The sequence below is a fragment of the Parasteatoda tepidariorum genome, chromosome 12 (genome assembly GCF_982258835.1).
Source record: "Parasteatoda tepidariorum strain Cologne lab strain chromosome 12, Ptep-v5.0, whole genome shotgun sequence".
Taxonomy (NCBI): domain Eukaryota; kingdom Metazoa; phylum Arthropoda; class Arachnida; order Araneae; family Theridiidae; genus Parasteatoda; species Parasteatoda tepidariorum.
Window position 1 is genome coordinate 19,728,981 of NC_141766.1, and position 18,265 is coordinate 19,747,245.

Sequence of the window (18,265 nt, forward strand, 5' to 3'; positions counted from 1 at the left end):
AATGAGAGGTAATTTAGAGGTTTTGCTATGCACATTGGCAATAATTTCATGACATTTATCAGTTTAAGTATAACATACATTTTGCATTTCTTTAGAATTAGTAGTTTAGGTAGAATTATTTTTCTTTTCATTAATTAATGATACATTATTTGCTGATGACTGAATAGGTGTTGGTAACTCAAATGCATCAGCATTATTTGATCTAAAACTTAGTTTAAATTAAGGTTATAAGGGGTAGTATTAGGGTTCGGATAAGATTCAGGTCTATTATTATTGCAAGTAGTATTAGGATTTAGATAAGGTTGAGCTCTATAACTTTGATAACTTCTATTATTTGGGAAATTTCTTCTATTTTGATAGTTTCTATTATATCTATTAGTTTGTTCATTTGGATGAACATTATTCAAATATTCTCTGCAAAATTTCATAATGAGACCATGTCTGCCACAATAAAACACAAAAATTCTATTCAAAGTTTTGTTAGTTATTGTTATATTAAGCGATATATGCGAGTGCTTTCTATTATTGCAATAAACTTTCTGTTTATAATTGCTATTTTTATAATGTTTTCCCTCTTTGATACTGATTATTAGCTTGATATGTCAATATTTTGTAATTGCTGCACTCCTTCTACAGAATTCTCATAATTTTTGATATTTTCTTCCAAAATTGTTTCTGAACTGTTCAACAAAATAGCAGGCATTAAGCTGTCTATAATCTCAAAAGTTAATTAATAGTTTGAATAGTTAAAATGAACTTAATAAATCATCCATTTAATATTTCATTGTTAACTTTTTGTCAAGATCTGGTACAGCAGGTGTACCATAATAACTAGATTTAAAATGCTGAGAGTTGTATCCAAAAGGTAAAATATTGTTGTGGATCATTGCATGTTGCAGATCATTTTGTAAAATTTTACTAAAGAAAAAACATCTGAAACACTTACTCGCATGTAAGGATCACACAGAATCTCTCTTAACTCTGCATCCTCTGCACATCCTATAAGAGAACTAGCATGTAGGAACTCTAGAACCTGCAATTAAATCTTTTATATTAAACATGAGATATTAATTATAATGATTTTATTTATTACAAGTACAACAGATTTGTATCTGAATTTCAAAATATGAAAAAAATCGGAAACAACGAATAAAACATCATATTTCTAATATGAAAAACTTAAAAAGAAAAAAATTTGAACTCTCACTTGCCAATAAAACTGAAAACTTATATAAAATACATTTCATTATGAAAAAAAGGTGTGTGAATTTTTTATTTATTATGAACAGAGAAGTTGCTAAAGGTAAAATCCATTAATAACACTTAACACATCCTCTAAAAAGTTGGATTTTTGAAGGAGAAGCAAGCTTTAAATGAACCAACAGAATAATATACTTAATACAAATAGTATGAATATAGTTTTAAATAAGTTTAAAAAGTATTTTAATCAATTAAATGAAGAAATAGTTTAAAATTAATTATAATTACGAAAATTAAATTGTTTGCCCATAAAATCATAATTTTCATCTGTAAACCCCATAACTCAAAATTAGAAGGGAAAAAATTTATCTACAAAAAAAAGAAAAAACAACAAAAATTAATAAGAAAATGACTTAAAAGGAGCAGACTTACCTCCCTTGCTGCAGGTAAGGCATCAGGAACAGGGCACCTGACAAGATTGTATGACTGGGTGCTTATTCTATCATATAGCTAAAATTAAACATGTACATATGTAAACAAAATAGTAAAATATCAATGAGTACATATGAATAAGTTTAAGTTCAGAATTTACTGGAAAGTGTAAAAAGGCAATTAATGTTTAGTAAAATATAATGTGAACATTTTAGGAAAAGCATGTTGCATCAAAATCACTAAGAAAAAAATACAAAGAAAATAACAGAAAATTCAATCATTTAAAGACTGAAAAGTTTGTTATAAAATAAACACTATAATACTAAAGACAATAACACTCATATATTTATAACAGTTAAGTCATTTTTAAATATTAACTAATAATTTTACAGTGTTATGAAATTAACATTCTAAAAATATTATTTATAATTATTTAAAAGAAAAAACACTTATTTTCGAATCTCAGATTATTAAGATATTTTAACTATAATTAATTACAAAACTCAAAAAAACGGATCCTATTTACTCCACTGCTTGTTATACATTCATTTTCAACATTCTAACTGATAATTATTGAAATTACGAAATATTAAACACAATTAAAAAGAGTTCATTTTAAGGTCATACACTATAAAATTTCCAATACAAATTTTTTAAATCAAATCACGAGTGCCATTTTCAGTTTCTCTGCCATGACACACTATATTTTAAATATACCATATTTTTAATTTAAAAGAGCATGGAAATTGAGTAATGTAAGATTATCAAATATACTATATATATTTAGTGAAGAAGGAATATCCTACAACATTATGTGTAAAGATTTAAACTTTTGAGTTGTAGGACCTATTTTCTGTTACAATTTGGACTCATGTGTTGATTGTTGTTAGCTGTAAAATTTTAACTTTTCAATATGGTTTTGTAATGAATACATGAAAACACTTAATAAGTGAATATATGAAATAATAAATTTCAAAAAACATTCACTTGTTAAGTGTTTCCTCATAAACAAAAATTAAAAACTTTTTAAAACCAAGAAAATTAAATCAAAGGTCCTTCCAGTCTGTTTTTTTTTTTTTTTTTTTCAAGTTAGTCAATTTTACCGCTAGATGCAAATTCAATCATTTCCTTCCGAAAACTACAAACAGAAGTTTTCTTATTTATTAGTAGTATTACAGGACTGTGAACTACAGCATTTTTTCAAAATATTTTTATAGTAATTGACAACAAAACCTTAAGCTTTCAGAATTTTTGGTAACTTTGCCAACATTTTAAAAACCTCCCCACGAGAGAGCTGGAACAAAGATGTTTCATATGAATTTTTTAATCATTTGCGAGTAATGGTGTGGAAAACAACTTAAATCAAATTTATAAAAACTACTAAGCTATTACTAAAGTATCTTCTGTTCTTAAGTTATAAAATTAGCTACCCTGAAAAGAAATTTTCCCAAAAAGTATAGAAAGGTAGCAAGTCTTGGTATTACCCAATTTTTCATAAAAAACTTTTTCAAGTTATAATCAATATTATAAATGCTAATTAACTAAAGTTTTAAAGAAACCCATTTCTTGAAGTGAAATTAAAACAGGCTGAACAGAAATTCTATTTTAGCATTTAAAATTAGGAGTGATATTAAGAAACATAACATAATAGATACAAAAGTAAAACTGTAATATAAAGATAAAAATCATTGAATTTAAAAGAGTAACAATTAACATTAATCTTATAGAGCTAAAAAAATTGAACTTTTACAATCTGCCGAAATTAGGTAGAAGAAAAGAGAATTTTAAGCATATTTTAACTGACAAACTAATCCTAATAATATATTGCTCACAGGGAAGTAATACAGTGTAACGTCCCATATCCGGACGTCCCTTTTCCGGAAGCAGAGCCGGATTACACCTTTCGTAGGCCCTAGGCACAGAGCCGTTTTTGGGCCCTCCCCTCCTTCCCCCACTCCTCCCCTCTTTTCAAAATATATGTTAAAATTTTCTTGCATATTTTTTTTTTTACATTTTTATTAATATGTATTTTAATTTACGAATTTGTTTACATTATCTGCAATACCGACATACTGCCGATATTGCAGTTGATATCGATAATACCATTATGATTAGTTCGATCGATAACTATGTAAACACTTCACGTCAACAATACAACTACAAACCAGCAAAGAAAACAGTGAAATTGATAGTGAGATTAATTACAAGAAATATTTATACAGTAGAGAACCAATTATCTGGGATGCTCGGGACCATCGCTATCCCGGATGTCTGAATTTCCCAGCTTTCTGGATCGACCAAAAAGTGTCATTAATCAATGTTTTATCGAACCCGAATTACAAGGAAATTACACAAAAAATTTTAAGAATCTGAGATTAAACTAAAAGCGCAAAATTTGGTGAAAATTTACTTATCCGATTTAGAGAAAAACTTTGTATATGAATTTTTACTATTTTCAAATTTATATGAACATAAATCTGCACAAGAAATGTTGAAGGCTCAAATTAAAGATAAACTTGTGAATACTTTTCCTAACGTTCACATTGCATTAAGAATATATTTGTCGATTCTTGGATCAAATGCAGAAGGAGAAAGATCTTTCTCCAGATTAAAATTGATAAAAAATTATTTGCGTTCAACAATGAATCAAGATCGTTTGGCATCGCTCGCACTTATGTCTATTGAATACGACATTTTGCGTAGTTTGGAATTCGACAGCATAATACAAGATTTCGTTGAATCCAAAAATTGCAAAAAAGTAATCTATTAGACCATAAGATTCTGCAAAATAATTTATTACCGAAAAATATTATATTTTTATTTGTATCTTCATCATTTTGTGCAAAATACACTTGTTTTTAAAGCTAAATTATTTTTGTCAACAAATTTTTTTCTCCCAAGTTTTTCGTAGGCCCCTGAATTTCGTAGGCCCTAGGCACGTTCCCAGTGTGCCTATAGGTTAATCCGGCCCTGTCCGGAAGGGTCGATTTCCCGGACACTTTTTAACAATCAAAATAAACAAACATTTCTCCATCTTCCCTCTCCTTTAAAAAAAAAAAAAAAAAAAAAAAAAAAACGAAGTCTTGTGACAAGTTTTTTCTAGAGATCTATGCATTGAACCCATAAATCAACAGAAAAGAGAACAGAAGATCTACTAAGACCATGATGCTCCTCTTCTGGAATGCAGGAAAGGGGGGGGGATTTGTTTTCAAAAGAGCACAACTGAGTACCCTCCCCCTTCTTTCCTATGCAGCTGGCTAGTAAAAGAGGCATTTCCTGGAACCTTTTTATTTGAGTGTCAGGGGAAGAAGAAATACTGTGAAAAAGGGTAAACACAGCAATTGTTCAAGTGGAGGGGGAATCCCCTATAGTCACACAAGAAAAAATAAAGAAAACCCAATCAGCATGCCACGCCTTTATGCTTGATTGATAGCCAATGATGGGAGAGAAAATAAGAATTTGTCACTACCCCGCCCTCAACTTGAATGACAAGTAAGGAGGAAATGAATTTTTCTTCTCCACCTACCCACCTTAATGAATGATGGGAATTTCCCCTTCTTGCTTGAATCGTTCTAGTTCAAAATGGCGGAGAGAGCAATTAATACTTTCATAACTGTGAATTTTTTTCGTTTTCTATATTTATTTTTAAAATAGCAATAATTATTTTTTTTTTCTAATATTTTGTTTATGATTGATTAGATATCATTCTAATACTAAAACATTATTGCCCGAAAAATAATGTTTATTTATTTTCTGCTTCTTAGATTCAGATCATTTTAAGCTTTGTTTACCTTGGAGGTCAATTATACGGAAAAATCAAATATACGGACTTCGGGAAGTCCCGCCGATTCCGGATATGCGACTTTCCACTGTACATATCTGACTGCCAGACTACAACACTAATTTTAAACATTTTCTTTGAATGGAATATTCTAAGAAATACAATTAAAAATAATGAGGAAGCAGAAAGAAGAAAATTTCTACTTGTTTGAACAAAAAATTGACTTCAATTTGCAGGAAAATTTACCTTTATTCAATGAAAAATTGCAATGAGAGTTTAATTCCTGGGAAAAAGAAAATTACTTAAACCACCTGAGTTATTATAATGTCATATATTTCAAATTTGTAACAATACATAATTGAGGAAATGGAAAATAGACAGCAGTAAAAATAACTGATAATATATTAAACTAAGCACTAAAATTTTGAGAAGGAAAAAAAATAATTTTAAAAATTAAAAATATTTTTTTGTGTTAAAACAGTGAACAAATCTCACAAAAATTATAAAGAACCTAAGTATTACAACTTGAATCTTTAATGAAATATTCTATGTTTATTACAAATCAGTGAAAAGCAATATATATATATATATAAAAAAAAAGTAGTGAAAGCAACTAACAATTGCATTAATCTAAATAAATTATTTAAGATTGAAAAAGAAAAATAACATTGATAAAACAAAATGGTCAAATGTATGTTAAATCAAATCATATGAGTTAAAATAAATCTCACTAAGGTATTGTTAAAAATATACCTTTTTTTTTTTTTTTTTTTTTGGTTTTGTATTTCTTAAATTATTCTCATATTAAGAAAATAAAAAAAGACAAAAAAATTTAAAGTTGTAATAAGTTTTGAAGAACTAAAATGGATTTATTATGCAATTACAAAAATTTAAGAATTTAAAAAGCAGCAACAAAACTTCCTATTAACAAAATATTTCCTAACTTGAAAATGATTCCAAAATAATTCATAATTCTAATAAATAGTATATGCTTGCACAGTGTAGTACTTGTGTGATCAATGAATACAGACATTAGCTAAAGAGAACTAGCCCATGAATGTCATTTTTGAAGATTTAATAAAAGGCTAAAAATAGGAACTAGAACTTATGACCTGCCATTGGCATGTTATATAAAATTGGTATAATAAACCTAACAGTAAAAAAAACATTTATATTTTAGGATAAAAATGTATACTTATGTAAGATTTATATAAATAATTATTACAGTATAGAACTATTTATCTCAAATCCAAAAAACCGGGAAAAATTTTGCTCGATTTTCCTGCCATTTTGAACTAGAACGATTGAAGAAAAAAGCGGAAATTTGTCTCATCCTTGACGCCGAGTAGAGGAAAATGTGGGGGAGGGGGACTTTTTCTCCCTGTTTGTGGAGAGAAAACTTAACGAAACGTAACAAAACAATATTTTTCAATTGAATAAATTCTGATTCTTTCAAAGTGCGGTATCATTTGCAAGTTTTTATTCCATCTCATTTTGTTCCAAATCGTCTGCTTTTATAAAATAAAAGGAGAAGATTATTTATTAATCTAAGCATACAATTATTTATTACCACTAGCAGACGACTATTTTATCAAGAAGATTGCAGCTTTCTTTTTTTAAAAATTATACAAATTTAATTCCACAATGTCTTGGATTTTTTTTTCTTTTCCACCATTCACAATAAATTTCATGCTCTATAAGTTAGTTCTTTTTATTCATAAATTAAGTTTTTTTTTTAAATTCAGTTGGTCTTATAATATCTTGCCTTGTACGGGATTGTAATATTTATGATAGTGCCTTTTTTAACTATTGTTTCTATTTGGTAATTTTTAAGTGTTGTTTTTATTTAGAGTAATAAGTTTTCCTTTTATTTTATCTTTTCTTTTCCTTAGGTCTTTTCCTTTTTTAATCATTGGTTTTGTTTTATATTAGTTAATTTGGTAATTTAAATTAATTCTCAAAAAATAAATATGTGAATTTATTTTTTAAACTTGTTTTTCTTGTAAATGTTCTTATTCTTAACTTGTAAATGTTCTTATTCTTTTAAATGACTTTTTTTTTTTAATTTAGGAGAGCTATCCTTTTTTCTTCCTGATTTTTAAACGTGTTACTGTATTTTATTGTATTTTGGGTTCAATAAAACATTGATTAACAACACTTTTTTAGCCGATCCAGAAAACTGGAAAATTCAGACATCCGGGATAGCGATGGTCCCGAGCATCCCGGATGAGTGGTTCTATACTATATATATCATATCACTCGAGATACTAAAAATACCATATTTAACTACAAAAATTTTCTTCAAAACAATTATAATTGTAAATCCAACATAACTTTTTTGGCATTTGCTTTTAAATTCAAAATCAATACTGTATACTTCTCAGTTTTAAGGAAAAACATCTTATGGTTTTGTAAATGAGTCCTGTAACTTTAAATTAATGAATCACAAATAAACTTGCTTTTTATAGCTTAAATTTTTCAAAGTAGTTATTTAAAAAAATGATGCATATTTAGTTAAAATTTGGAAAGGTTATATAAATGGAAGACTGTATTTAATAATGCTTAAATGCAAAAGCATACAGAGTTATCTTCAATCAATGAAAACTACAGTACATTAATTTATATTTTGTGAAATTACTCAGCTATAAAAAAGAATCATATAGTTGTATAAAAGATTTGGATTTTTTTCCTTGATTTAAAACAATTTTTTTTAACTAATAATTTGTGCAATTAATAAATAAATTTAAATCTTAAACTTATCTAATATAGTATAGATATTAAAGCTGAACATATATGAATTATTCTCATTAAATATTATGTTAGATAAATAACTTGAAAATAAAAATAAAGTAAACAAATTATTTTAAAATTCGAAGTATCTTCCGCTATCATAACCAAAGTAACATTTCATTGTTATTACAATGTTGTAAATCATTTTAAATATAACATTTACAATAATTTTTAATAGAGTATGCAGGTTTCGTTACAAAAAATAAATATTCTGAACAAAATATTATTATTTTGTAAAAATAAATAAAAACAACTTTCATACTTACATTCAGCAAAGTGTGCAGCTTAGTATCATCTAAAATAGATAAAAGAAATTCCTTGTCTTTAATAGAACTATCTGATAAACACTGTATTGTGTCTAAACTATCTAAAACTACAGAAATTGCACCTAAAACAAATAATAAAAATTAGTATGCCTTATCATTTAAATAAGTCTGTTTTTTTATAAAATATTAAAAATTAAAAAAAAGCTGTAAGAAATACTTTATACAGTCATAAATGTTTTAGAATAAGGCTAAAGAACCTTTCAACACAATAAAAAAAATAACTTTTTATTATCTTTCAATTTTTATTAATTTCAGTTCTTTTACTCATAATAAATAATCTTTCTAAAAAATTTGCGAAAAAAACTAATAATATTTCGTAAGTCACAAAATTATCAGACAGCAAATTTAGTGAATAATTAAATTCTACAGCAAACAAGAGATATTGTTTTGGAAAAGTACTCCACATTATTAAACTGAATTTTTTCTGAATAAATGCAGAAACATGAAATATTTTTATTACTTGTGATCATTTTGCCAAACAACTTTTGATTGTCTTAATCAAGCATTTAGATATCAGTTTAACTATTTATTAACTTAATAATAAAATCCCAAAAGTTTCTACTTTCATTAAAAATATATAATTGTAAATGGCTAACAAACAAAACTCTTAATACATTGGAACTCCAATTATCTACACTATAGTTACCTAGATTAGAAATTATCAAAAAGCTTTGAGTAAGTAATAGCTGATTATGAAATTTCAAAGCACAAGCACATACAAAGTGCAGTATGGGCAGATTAGGTATATGTTATAAAAAGTTATTAGCAGACCCAAAAGTAACTGAAGTATTTTTCAGATATAAATGACATCTTTATTAAATTAATACTTTATAAGCAGTAGTTGCTGCTTTTTTTCTAAAAAATACCCTTTTTGCAATTATCTAAACAACCAAACATTTTATTAACATAGAGTTTAGAACCAATCATTCAAAAAATGGGAGTTCTACTGAATTACAATGAAATAACCATTTTGTTATTAGATTAGGCAAACATTGTTTAATAAGTAACAGAGCACATTAAAAGTGAGAAAAGTTATCTCATCATGCAGTAGTGATAAAGAGAGCAACATTGCACAAAAGAAGTCATAGGTGATGATTGCAATATCCTATTAACAACACAAGTTAGCAGTGTCTATTAATTTAGTGAAAGGACACAGATCAGAGGTGCAAGTGAGTACTTGTTATATGAGAGAATAAGGAAGAAAACTTTTGACACTATCTCATTCAGGATACTACACATAAATCTGTGATAAGACTATAAGTGAGGAATACTATTTTGTATAGTGCAGTGCGATGTTAAAATTAGTAAACTAGTACAAACAAGAGGATATCTATCATTAGGATAGAAGATGACCAGATTTTACAGGAACTAGATCCTAGAAAAGATTATGACTTTACCTTATACAACAAAGATATTCCATACAGCTAACAAACATGACTTTTCTTAGACTTGCCTGATTACATTTAGAAGAAACTTAATCAAGAGCATCTTGATGATGTGAGATAAAACCTGGCAAAAATTAGTCAATAAGCGTCATAAGTGCAAAGAAAACAATGAAATATAAGAAATTTAAGCGCCACTTAATTGATTGCAAATGTTTCTTACACAATGCTATTGTTGGTGCAATTACATTTGTCGAGGTAGGTAACTAAAATAATCAAGTGCTGCAAACCAGTGGAAGGAAGAGAAATAAGAATATTTTTCCAGCAAAAGAAAGCTGCACAAATATACAAACACATCTCAGGATAAAAAAAGGAAAATAGATAAAATTATTATATTAGTTAAACATTAAAAAAGTAAAGGAAGTCAATTTTTTTTCGCATACAGGAAAGCAATTTAAAAACTCAAATTAGCTTACATATGAGCTAAATTTTTTGCACTTTTCCATCTCCACATAGGATAGGATAATTTAAAGGCATTCAAATAGGAAAGTTAGGTTAGATTCAACAGAGAATTTACGTGTAATATAAATAAATAAATTACTTCAATCGAAGTAAGCATGAACCCAGTGAGAATACTGGTTGTAGGAAGTTAAAGGTAACAGAATACTTTAAAATATATAATACAAAAAGGTATTCAAATAGAAAGATTTTTAAATATAGTTTGTTTTGAAATCATTATTTCTTTTTAGACAACTGTGAGAGTGAAACAAAAAATATGAAAACATTTTCTACTCAGGGCATAATTTCTGGGAAAAAAAGTGCAGGAACCATAATATATACCAGCCAATTTTGAAAAAATGACAAAGTGTAAAATGCGTACATATTTTTAGCTTGATATGTAACACATATTCTTAAATTTAGGTACAATTAACACTTTGAAAAATATTTTAACATATAAAATGCCAGGAAAACAGAAGTTCAATACAAATTTTGTAAAAATGGATTTAAAAAAAGGTTAATTTTAAACAGGTACATATAAACAAGATATAAAAGTTTGCAGATATTTTAATATTCTTCAGAACATACATAATTTTCTTCAGAACATACCTCATCCCCAGAGTTCAATCTAACAAGTAAAAATTCACTGGAATAAAAAAAGTAAGGGGACTAAATCCCTATGCAAATTAAACCCGGATTCTAGCATTAAAATGTTATGTAAATATCTAGTAAGTCTACTTCTAAGTAAGTTTCAATTACAAGCAAAATTTTTAATTAAAAAAATGCAGTGGCATCAACAAGTCAACATAATCATAAATAAAATACAAAGTTTTAATATACAATATATATGTAATACATAAATAATACATCTTTTAAAAACACTGTAAATGTAATATATTTTATACATAAAAAAAATTTAATCCCATTTAAACTATATTTTTCATATTTTCGTCAAAATTTATAAAAACCATAAGTCACCATGATGTAGTTTAGATATTCTCAATGTTAGGGGAAAATTTTAACATCCTTCCAGAAAGTTCCAGAAAGTTATTTTAAATTTCTCCCTCAAAATGTAAATAAAATCCCAAAGCTTTCGCAAATGATTACGTTTGTCTGGCCACTCCCCCATACACTGTTTTCCTACATAATAATATAAGAGAAATTAGACTGCTCTTTGGGAAAAGATGAGCACCTAAATGCGGCTTTCTGTATGCATGCTCATATGATGTTTAAAAATAAATTGAAAATATAATAAACAAGGAAATAAAATCTTTGCAAAATATTTAAAATAATAATGTTTATGGAGTTTTCTTTTCATACCACATTATTTTGTTAATACAAAACTGAATGTCATTGTTTAATAATAAAATGCAATGAGAGTATCTGTAATAATACTGGTTTCATGAAAAAGCACATAATGCACTATGAACTGGTATATTTTTTAAATGTCTATATTGCTAATTATCATTATGAACATAAATTGAAATACCTACATCTTAAAAGCTTTAAAATTATACAGAAATCAAGTTTTCACCTTGTCTTCTAATTTCATATGCTTCAATAAATATTAATTCTATCAAAGTTATAAATTATTCAGAGTTTTCGCTAGTTTTTAAACAATTAGTGTATTTAAAAAATGAGGTTATTCTGCACTCATATTTGAAATAAAAAAGAGAGTCTAACTTTGAAAATGTGCAAAATAGAAAATACAGCAGTTATCTTCCAGACCCGTCCATCCCTTAAATAGGGATGACATTATTTAGAAGCTACATAAAATTTTAATTTAATTAGGAAATTTAGGTTAAAAAGTTTAATTTTTACAAAGATGTATGAAATGAATAATACAATTTTGCTCTTACAAAATGTTTACAAAATGTAGGAAATTTAAAATTATCTCTAACACAAGTTTGTTTAAAAATTGCAGATACCATTATAGATTAACATAAAAGTACATAAGTAACATAAAAGTACATAAGTTTCTCTACATCACTTCACAGCCTAGTATGAATCAGAAAATGATAGATGTTTTCACTATTTCTGCAATGGAATGTTCTTTTTAAAATAACTATCCATCATTTTCAATCAGTGGTCCAGTCATTTAATAATTTTTCTTTCTCCTAGATCCATAGTACCCAATATCATCAAGACGGTTCCTGGGTGATTAGGCATTTTTTCCCTTCTTTTCTCATCAACTCCCAAATATATTTTTAACTATGAAATTCTTTAGGCATGCATTTTCCAATGCATTGTTCACATTCTTACCTAATGTTTTGATATCTATTTTCCTCTAAACTTGCAACACCTAGGATTCTCACTCCACCACAACATCCTCAAAACACATGTTTATTATTCCCCTTCTTTTATTTAATTATCTTGTTCAAATTTATTTCCTGTCTCTCATCCCTCTTTTTATCCTTGATATAAATTGTTAGTTTTCCTCTGAATTTTTTATTTTTCAAAACTGAGAAAAGATCTTCATCATAAAACAAAAATTACAGTTTGGTGTGACATTATTTATGTCCTTTACACTTTTTTGTCTTATTCATAAATAGAAAGAAGTTAATTCTTTCCTCACTAATAAAATAATCCCTTAAACAAAGCGTCAAATATTTAGGGGTGGGTGACCTTCAATAGGAGATGCAACATTTTTGATGCAAATAATAATTTTATAATATATGATCTAAATGATATTTTATAAATAGTAATTTAGTTCCGAAGAGAATTTTTCTGATTCTAACATTTTATATAGATAAATATTATAAAATACATATAAAATAAGTTAAAATCACAGTTATCAAATATGATTAACTGGATATCCACAAGTAAAGCTCAAACATCAGAAACCACAGAAAAAAAATAAAACTTATTTTCTACAAAGACAATAATATTAATTATACAAGAGCCCTTTCTTTATTATCAATAAACAGGTTAAATATATTTTAAGAATTAGTGTAATAAAACAAAGATTTTTGACAATATAAAGTTTTTGCACTTCTCTCTTAATTATGAACAACTTTCTTTGGTTTAAATAGATCAATACTGTACAAACCATGGTTCAAAATAAGAGCTTGTTAATCGTAATTTTAATCTAAAAATTCAACTTTGACTCCTAGAAAATTACACCCACTAGTCATTTTGGAAGCCTAACTTTTAAAATACCTTTGCTTTTCAAATACAATTTCTTGTTGAGCTATAAGATGGATAGGAAGTTACGAGTATAATGTCACACACTCAAGAGTTTTAGTGGGTATCTGGGCCAGAAGTTATGGGTATGATGTCACACCCCTGAGTCTCTGCCGTATTAAAGAAGAGTTCTTTATTCCTCTTCCTTCTCAGAAGCTTTTGACCCTGAAATTGGTATTTCTTATATCTTTTGTATAGAGTAGAGTCACAACACAAATCATATTCCCATGCTTTGTACTCTTACAATTTAAAAACCACACATCGCGATTTGTATTCACAAGATTTAAAAATTGTAAATCACGATTAGTATTCACGCTATTTAAAAATGACACATCATCATTTGTGTTGATGTTATTTAAAAATAATGAAATAAAGACTAAGTTAGCTGAGCTGATTAAGACTAAAAATAGTTTAATCGGAGAAGAAAATTGTGCCCATTGTTTGTTAAGAAAGGATAATGAAATATTAAAACTAGCCATTCTACAAAGTGGAAGGACATAAAAGTAGGTCAAATGATGGTTAATGCTGTGAATAAAAATATAATTACTTCCTCTAAAAACTTGCAACTATAGCAAAAGTAATAAAATGAATATTATTTATCCAAATTTTCATGTTCTAATTTGATTTATGAATGTATTCAGAAAGATAGTTGATCATATTTTGCTTATGCATTTCTTTCTCCCTTATTTATCAAATAAATGTTAGAAGCTAATTTTAGTTGTTTAATATTTTTATACATATAAATATGATACATATTTATTATTATACTCGCTTTATAGGATACATTTTGCTTTATTCTGCATTTTTCACGAATTTTTATTTTCTGTTTTTTGCTTGATATGTTTTATTTTGCATTTTATATGTTCTATTTCCGTTTCAATATTTTTGGTTTTCCTTATCCTATTGTATTGATATATTTTGCTTTGGATACATTAATACAAAATTAAGAAGCACTCTTTTTTTAAGTATATAATCATGTTAACTGATAATGAGATTATATCCATTCCTTAATTTTCTTTCTGGTTCTTTTTTAAATTTTTAAATATTTTTTAAAAGCATTTTATTTATTAATAATTTTTCTTCCCCTTAAAAATATTTTTTTTCTTTGTATTATAACTTTTATCAGGGGTGATTCTGACACTAAGTGAAAAACTCTGAAGATCTTAGGTGCAAAAACTAGATAACAAGATAGCAATTTATAAATTATTCATATTTAATACAATTTTTTTAACTAAGATTTATAATTTAACTCCCTACAAAATCGCGATGTTGAATTTTATATCATGTAAATACGATTCGCGATGCATGATTTTTAGATGGTGCGGATACGAATTGAGATAGTGGATTTTTAAATCACTCAAATACAAATCCTAAATACGATTTTTAAATCACATGTAATATTATTCGAACTGTGTAACTTTTAAATTTGGTAATAAAAAAAGTTGATGTTTGATATTAAAATTGTGTGAATATAAATCACAATATTAGCGGATTCCAACATAGTTTCAAGCATAAAAAACGTAGAAAATCTGACAAATTAAAAAAATTCAAATTGGCAGAAGAATCACGTGTATGAAAACGCCTTGTTAATGTGATTTAGAGAAAGTTGCTATATATATATATATATATATATATATATATATATATATATATGTAATAACAGGGCTCCAACCCTGTTATCAGTGTTGTATTTAGCTTGAAATAATTGCAGTCTTAAGCCATCATACATTCTAAACAGGTTTATTAAATGTAGGCTGGTATTGCTAACAGTTGACGTCCACGCTCCCTACGGGCACAGCTTATCAATTCCGGCACAGCTTATCAGTATCACATCAAGATGAAAAGGACACGCAAAACTATGCGCTCTTACGTTTTATACCAACATAGATTTGAAGTAAAAAGGCACATTCGTACATTCCTTGTATCCTTACGCATTAAGGAAAATCATTTCTGCTTCCATATATGGAATTGAAAAAGGGAACGATTCTAAAAATAACTCTTCCCTTGAAATATAAATCTATTTATATTTCAATGGTATGTTTTCAGCCTTGAATTCCCAAAATAGAATCTCTCTACGCTTATTCTTTAACAAAGACATTTTATGAAAACGAAAGAGGTTTAGTTCTTTTATTAATACAAAAGTATTTAATTCTTGTATTACATCCCCCCCAAAAAAAATTTTTGGTGAGCCAAAATAAAAAAAATTTAGAATACTTTAAATTTAAAATTTTTAGGTTGGTACGATTGTTCCTTTTTCCCTACTACAAACATCTTTTCAATTATGAGAAGAAAAAATATTATTTACAATGACAAAAATATGAAAAACATGATTATGCAATTTATCTATTTAGTTATTAAAGAGAAAGAAAAATTAAACATTTATAAACATTTCTACTAAAATTTTCAAAAAAATTTTTTCACACAAAAACATACAAAATTTTTCTGCAAAACGAACTGGACAACAAGTGTCATTTATTTAGAATTTAATTTCAACATTTGTGGTTTGATATTTCCTAAGCTTTGATACATGAACTATTTCAAAATTTTGGTTGCTCAAATTTCTTTTCATTTATTTTGTTTTTGTAATCAGTTTCTTGGTCATTCTTTCCTTTTCCTATTTTTCCTTCTATTTTTTGCTTTTGTTACCCTTTACATATTTTTTCGTCGATATTCACCTGATAATGAACGCATCCATTAACTAGATCTATCTTCGAAACATTTGAACTTTTTGGACTTTCTTTCTATTTTTTGATGTTTACTTTTACTGAAACATCCTTAACATTCATTTTTTCGATGCTTACTTTTTTTGAAACATCATTCTTTTCTTTTTTCAATGCTTACTTTTTTTTTTGAAACATTTTTTTCACCATTTTTAACCTTAACATTTTGAGAATTCTACTGTTTAATGTGCAAAGATAAGTTGTCACTTTTAGAATTAGCAGAGATGATCAATCTCTTACCAAATAGAATAACAACTGGCCCGACACAATCAATAAACAAACAAAAATCCCTGCAAGTCTACAACCCTACTAAAGCATATGGTAAATCAGTATCAATTATAAAAAACTTAACTGATTAAACAATTTCGCCTATCGTAATAAGGGAGTCTCACAAATTTGTTTAAGTGTTAACTGTCCGTTTGTTCGGGTTTCACATTTTTTAAAATAAGAATTTTTAGTTTTGACCAAGTCCGAAAAAGTAAGAGAATTACAAATTTCCTTAAGTTTATTTGAAAACTCTTCATTGTTTGGTTCAAAAGAAAGTTTTGAACAATTTAATTTTTTATGTGGTTAAATCTTGAAAAATCATTAGGAAACAGAAGTTTAAAAAAAAAACTTAATTTTGTTTGCCGTCACTAATTTATTTGACGTTTGAACCACATTTTTTTTTCTTCAAAAACATTTTAAATGCACTCAAGAACAATATTATATCATAATTTAAAAAAAACAATATAAACACTAGAAATGCAATCTAATCATTAATAATATACTATTGAGATATTCAAAATAAAATATTTAGATTACTACTCATATTTAATATTTCTAAAATATTTAATCATAACATTGAGAAAGAAAAAAAAATGGGAGGAAAAAAATATATATCTACAGTCAATCCTTTCCATTTGTCACACTTTCTTTTGACCTTCATCTATTTTTCTTTGACGAGAGACACAAAATATATCACTTTTTTTCTTTCGCGCACTTAAATTGTAGCAATTCATGAATATTCATGATTAAAATTCGCGCACATTCACTTTTGTTTTCCCTTTTTTAGAAAACAATTCTTGTAAGAGACTAATTCATATTTGAACCAAAGTGAAATTTCTTTTTGAGCACTAATGAACATCAGAACTCGATGGATGGGACACTGTAGGGTCATCGGATGGGATACTTTCACTGGTTTCAGGGGACAATCTCCAGCCAACGTCCTTCCTTCCTTTTAGATCAGCATTTCAGGCGCGACGAGGTGCAAGTAGTACTGGTGGAAAATCGCCATCCTTCCTTCAACGTTTTTTTCACTGCCGATTTTTTTTCTCCTCCGGGGGTGATGGGAAATTTCCACGAAGCAGTCAGCCTCTGTTACGCTTAGTTCCAGAGATAGAAAATCTTAAGCTTTCTCCAAAGGTTTCCTCAGCAAGCAACTATGCTGCCGACTTGTAATATAGGCTGGTATTGCTAACAATCCACGTCCCCACTCCTGAAAAGGAGGGGGAGTGGAAAAGACTCCGGACAATCCCGGAACAGCTTATCAGTATCACATCAAGATGAAAAGGACTCGCAAAACTATGCGCTCTTACGTTTTATACCAACATAGATTTGAAGTAAAAAGGCACATTTGTACATTCCTTGTATCCTTGCGCATTAAGGAAAATCATTTCTGCTTCCTTATATGGAATTGAAAAAGGGAACGATTCTAAAAATAACTCTTTCCTTGAAATATAAATCTATTTATATTTCAATGGTATGTTTTCAGCCTTGAATTCCCAAAATAGAATCTCTCTACGCTTATTCTTTAACAAAGACATTTTATGAAAACGAAAGAGTTTTAGTTCTTTTATTAATACAAAAGTATTTAATTCTTGTATTACATATATATATATGTATATATATATATATATATATATATATATATATATATATATATATATATATATATATATATATATATATATA

General features: G+C 27.2%; 1 protein-coding gene across 3 annotated transcripts in view; it reads right to left on the reverse strand.

Annotated features, from left to right (window-relative positions):
* LOC107442297 (peripheral plasma membrane protein CASK) overlaps nt 1–18,265 on the reverse strand; it is a 164,023-nt gene that overhangs the window by 62,918 nt on the left and 82,840 nt on the right. For 2 of the 3 annotated variants that reach the window (XM_071188090.2, XM_071188091.2), the window contains 3 exons: nt 8,470–8,591; nt 1,633–1,710; nt 947–1,033 (listed from right to left, as the gene is read on the reverse strand). In XM_071188090.2, the coding sequence (XP_071044191.1) occupies nt 947–1,033; nt 1,633–1,710; nt 8,470–8,591 (287 nt within the window). The remainder of the gene's footprint in view (nt 1–946; nt 1,034–1,632; nt 1,711–8,469; nt 8,592–18,265) is intronic. The other variant, XM_087156098.1, reaches the window with a different exon arrangement.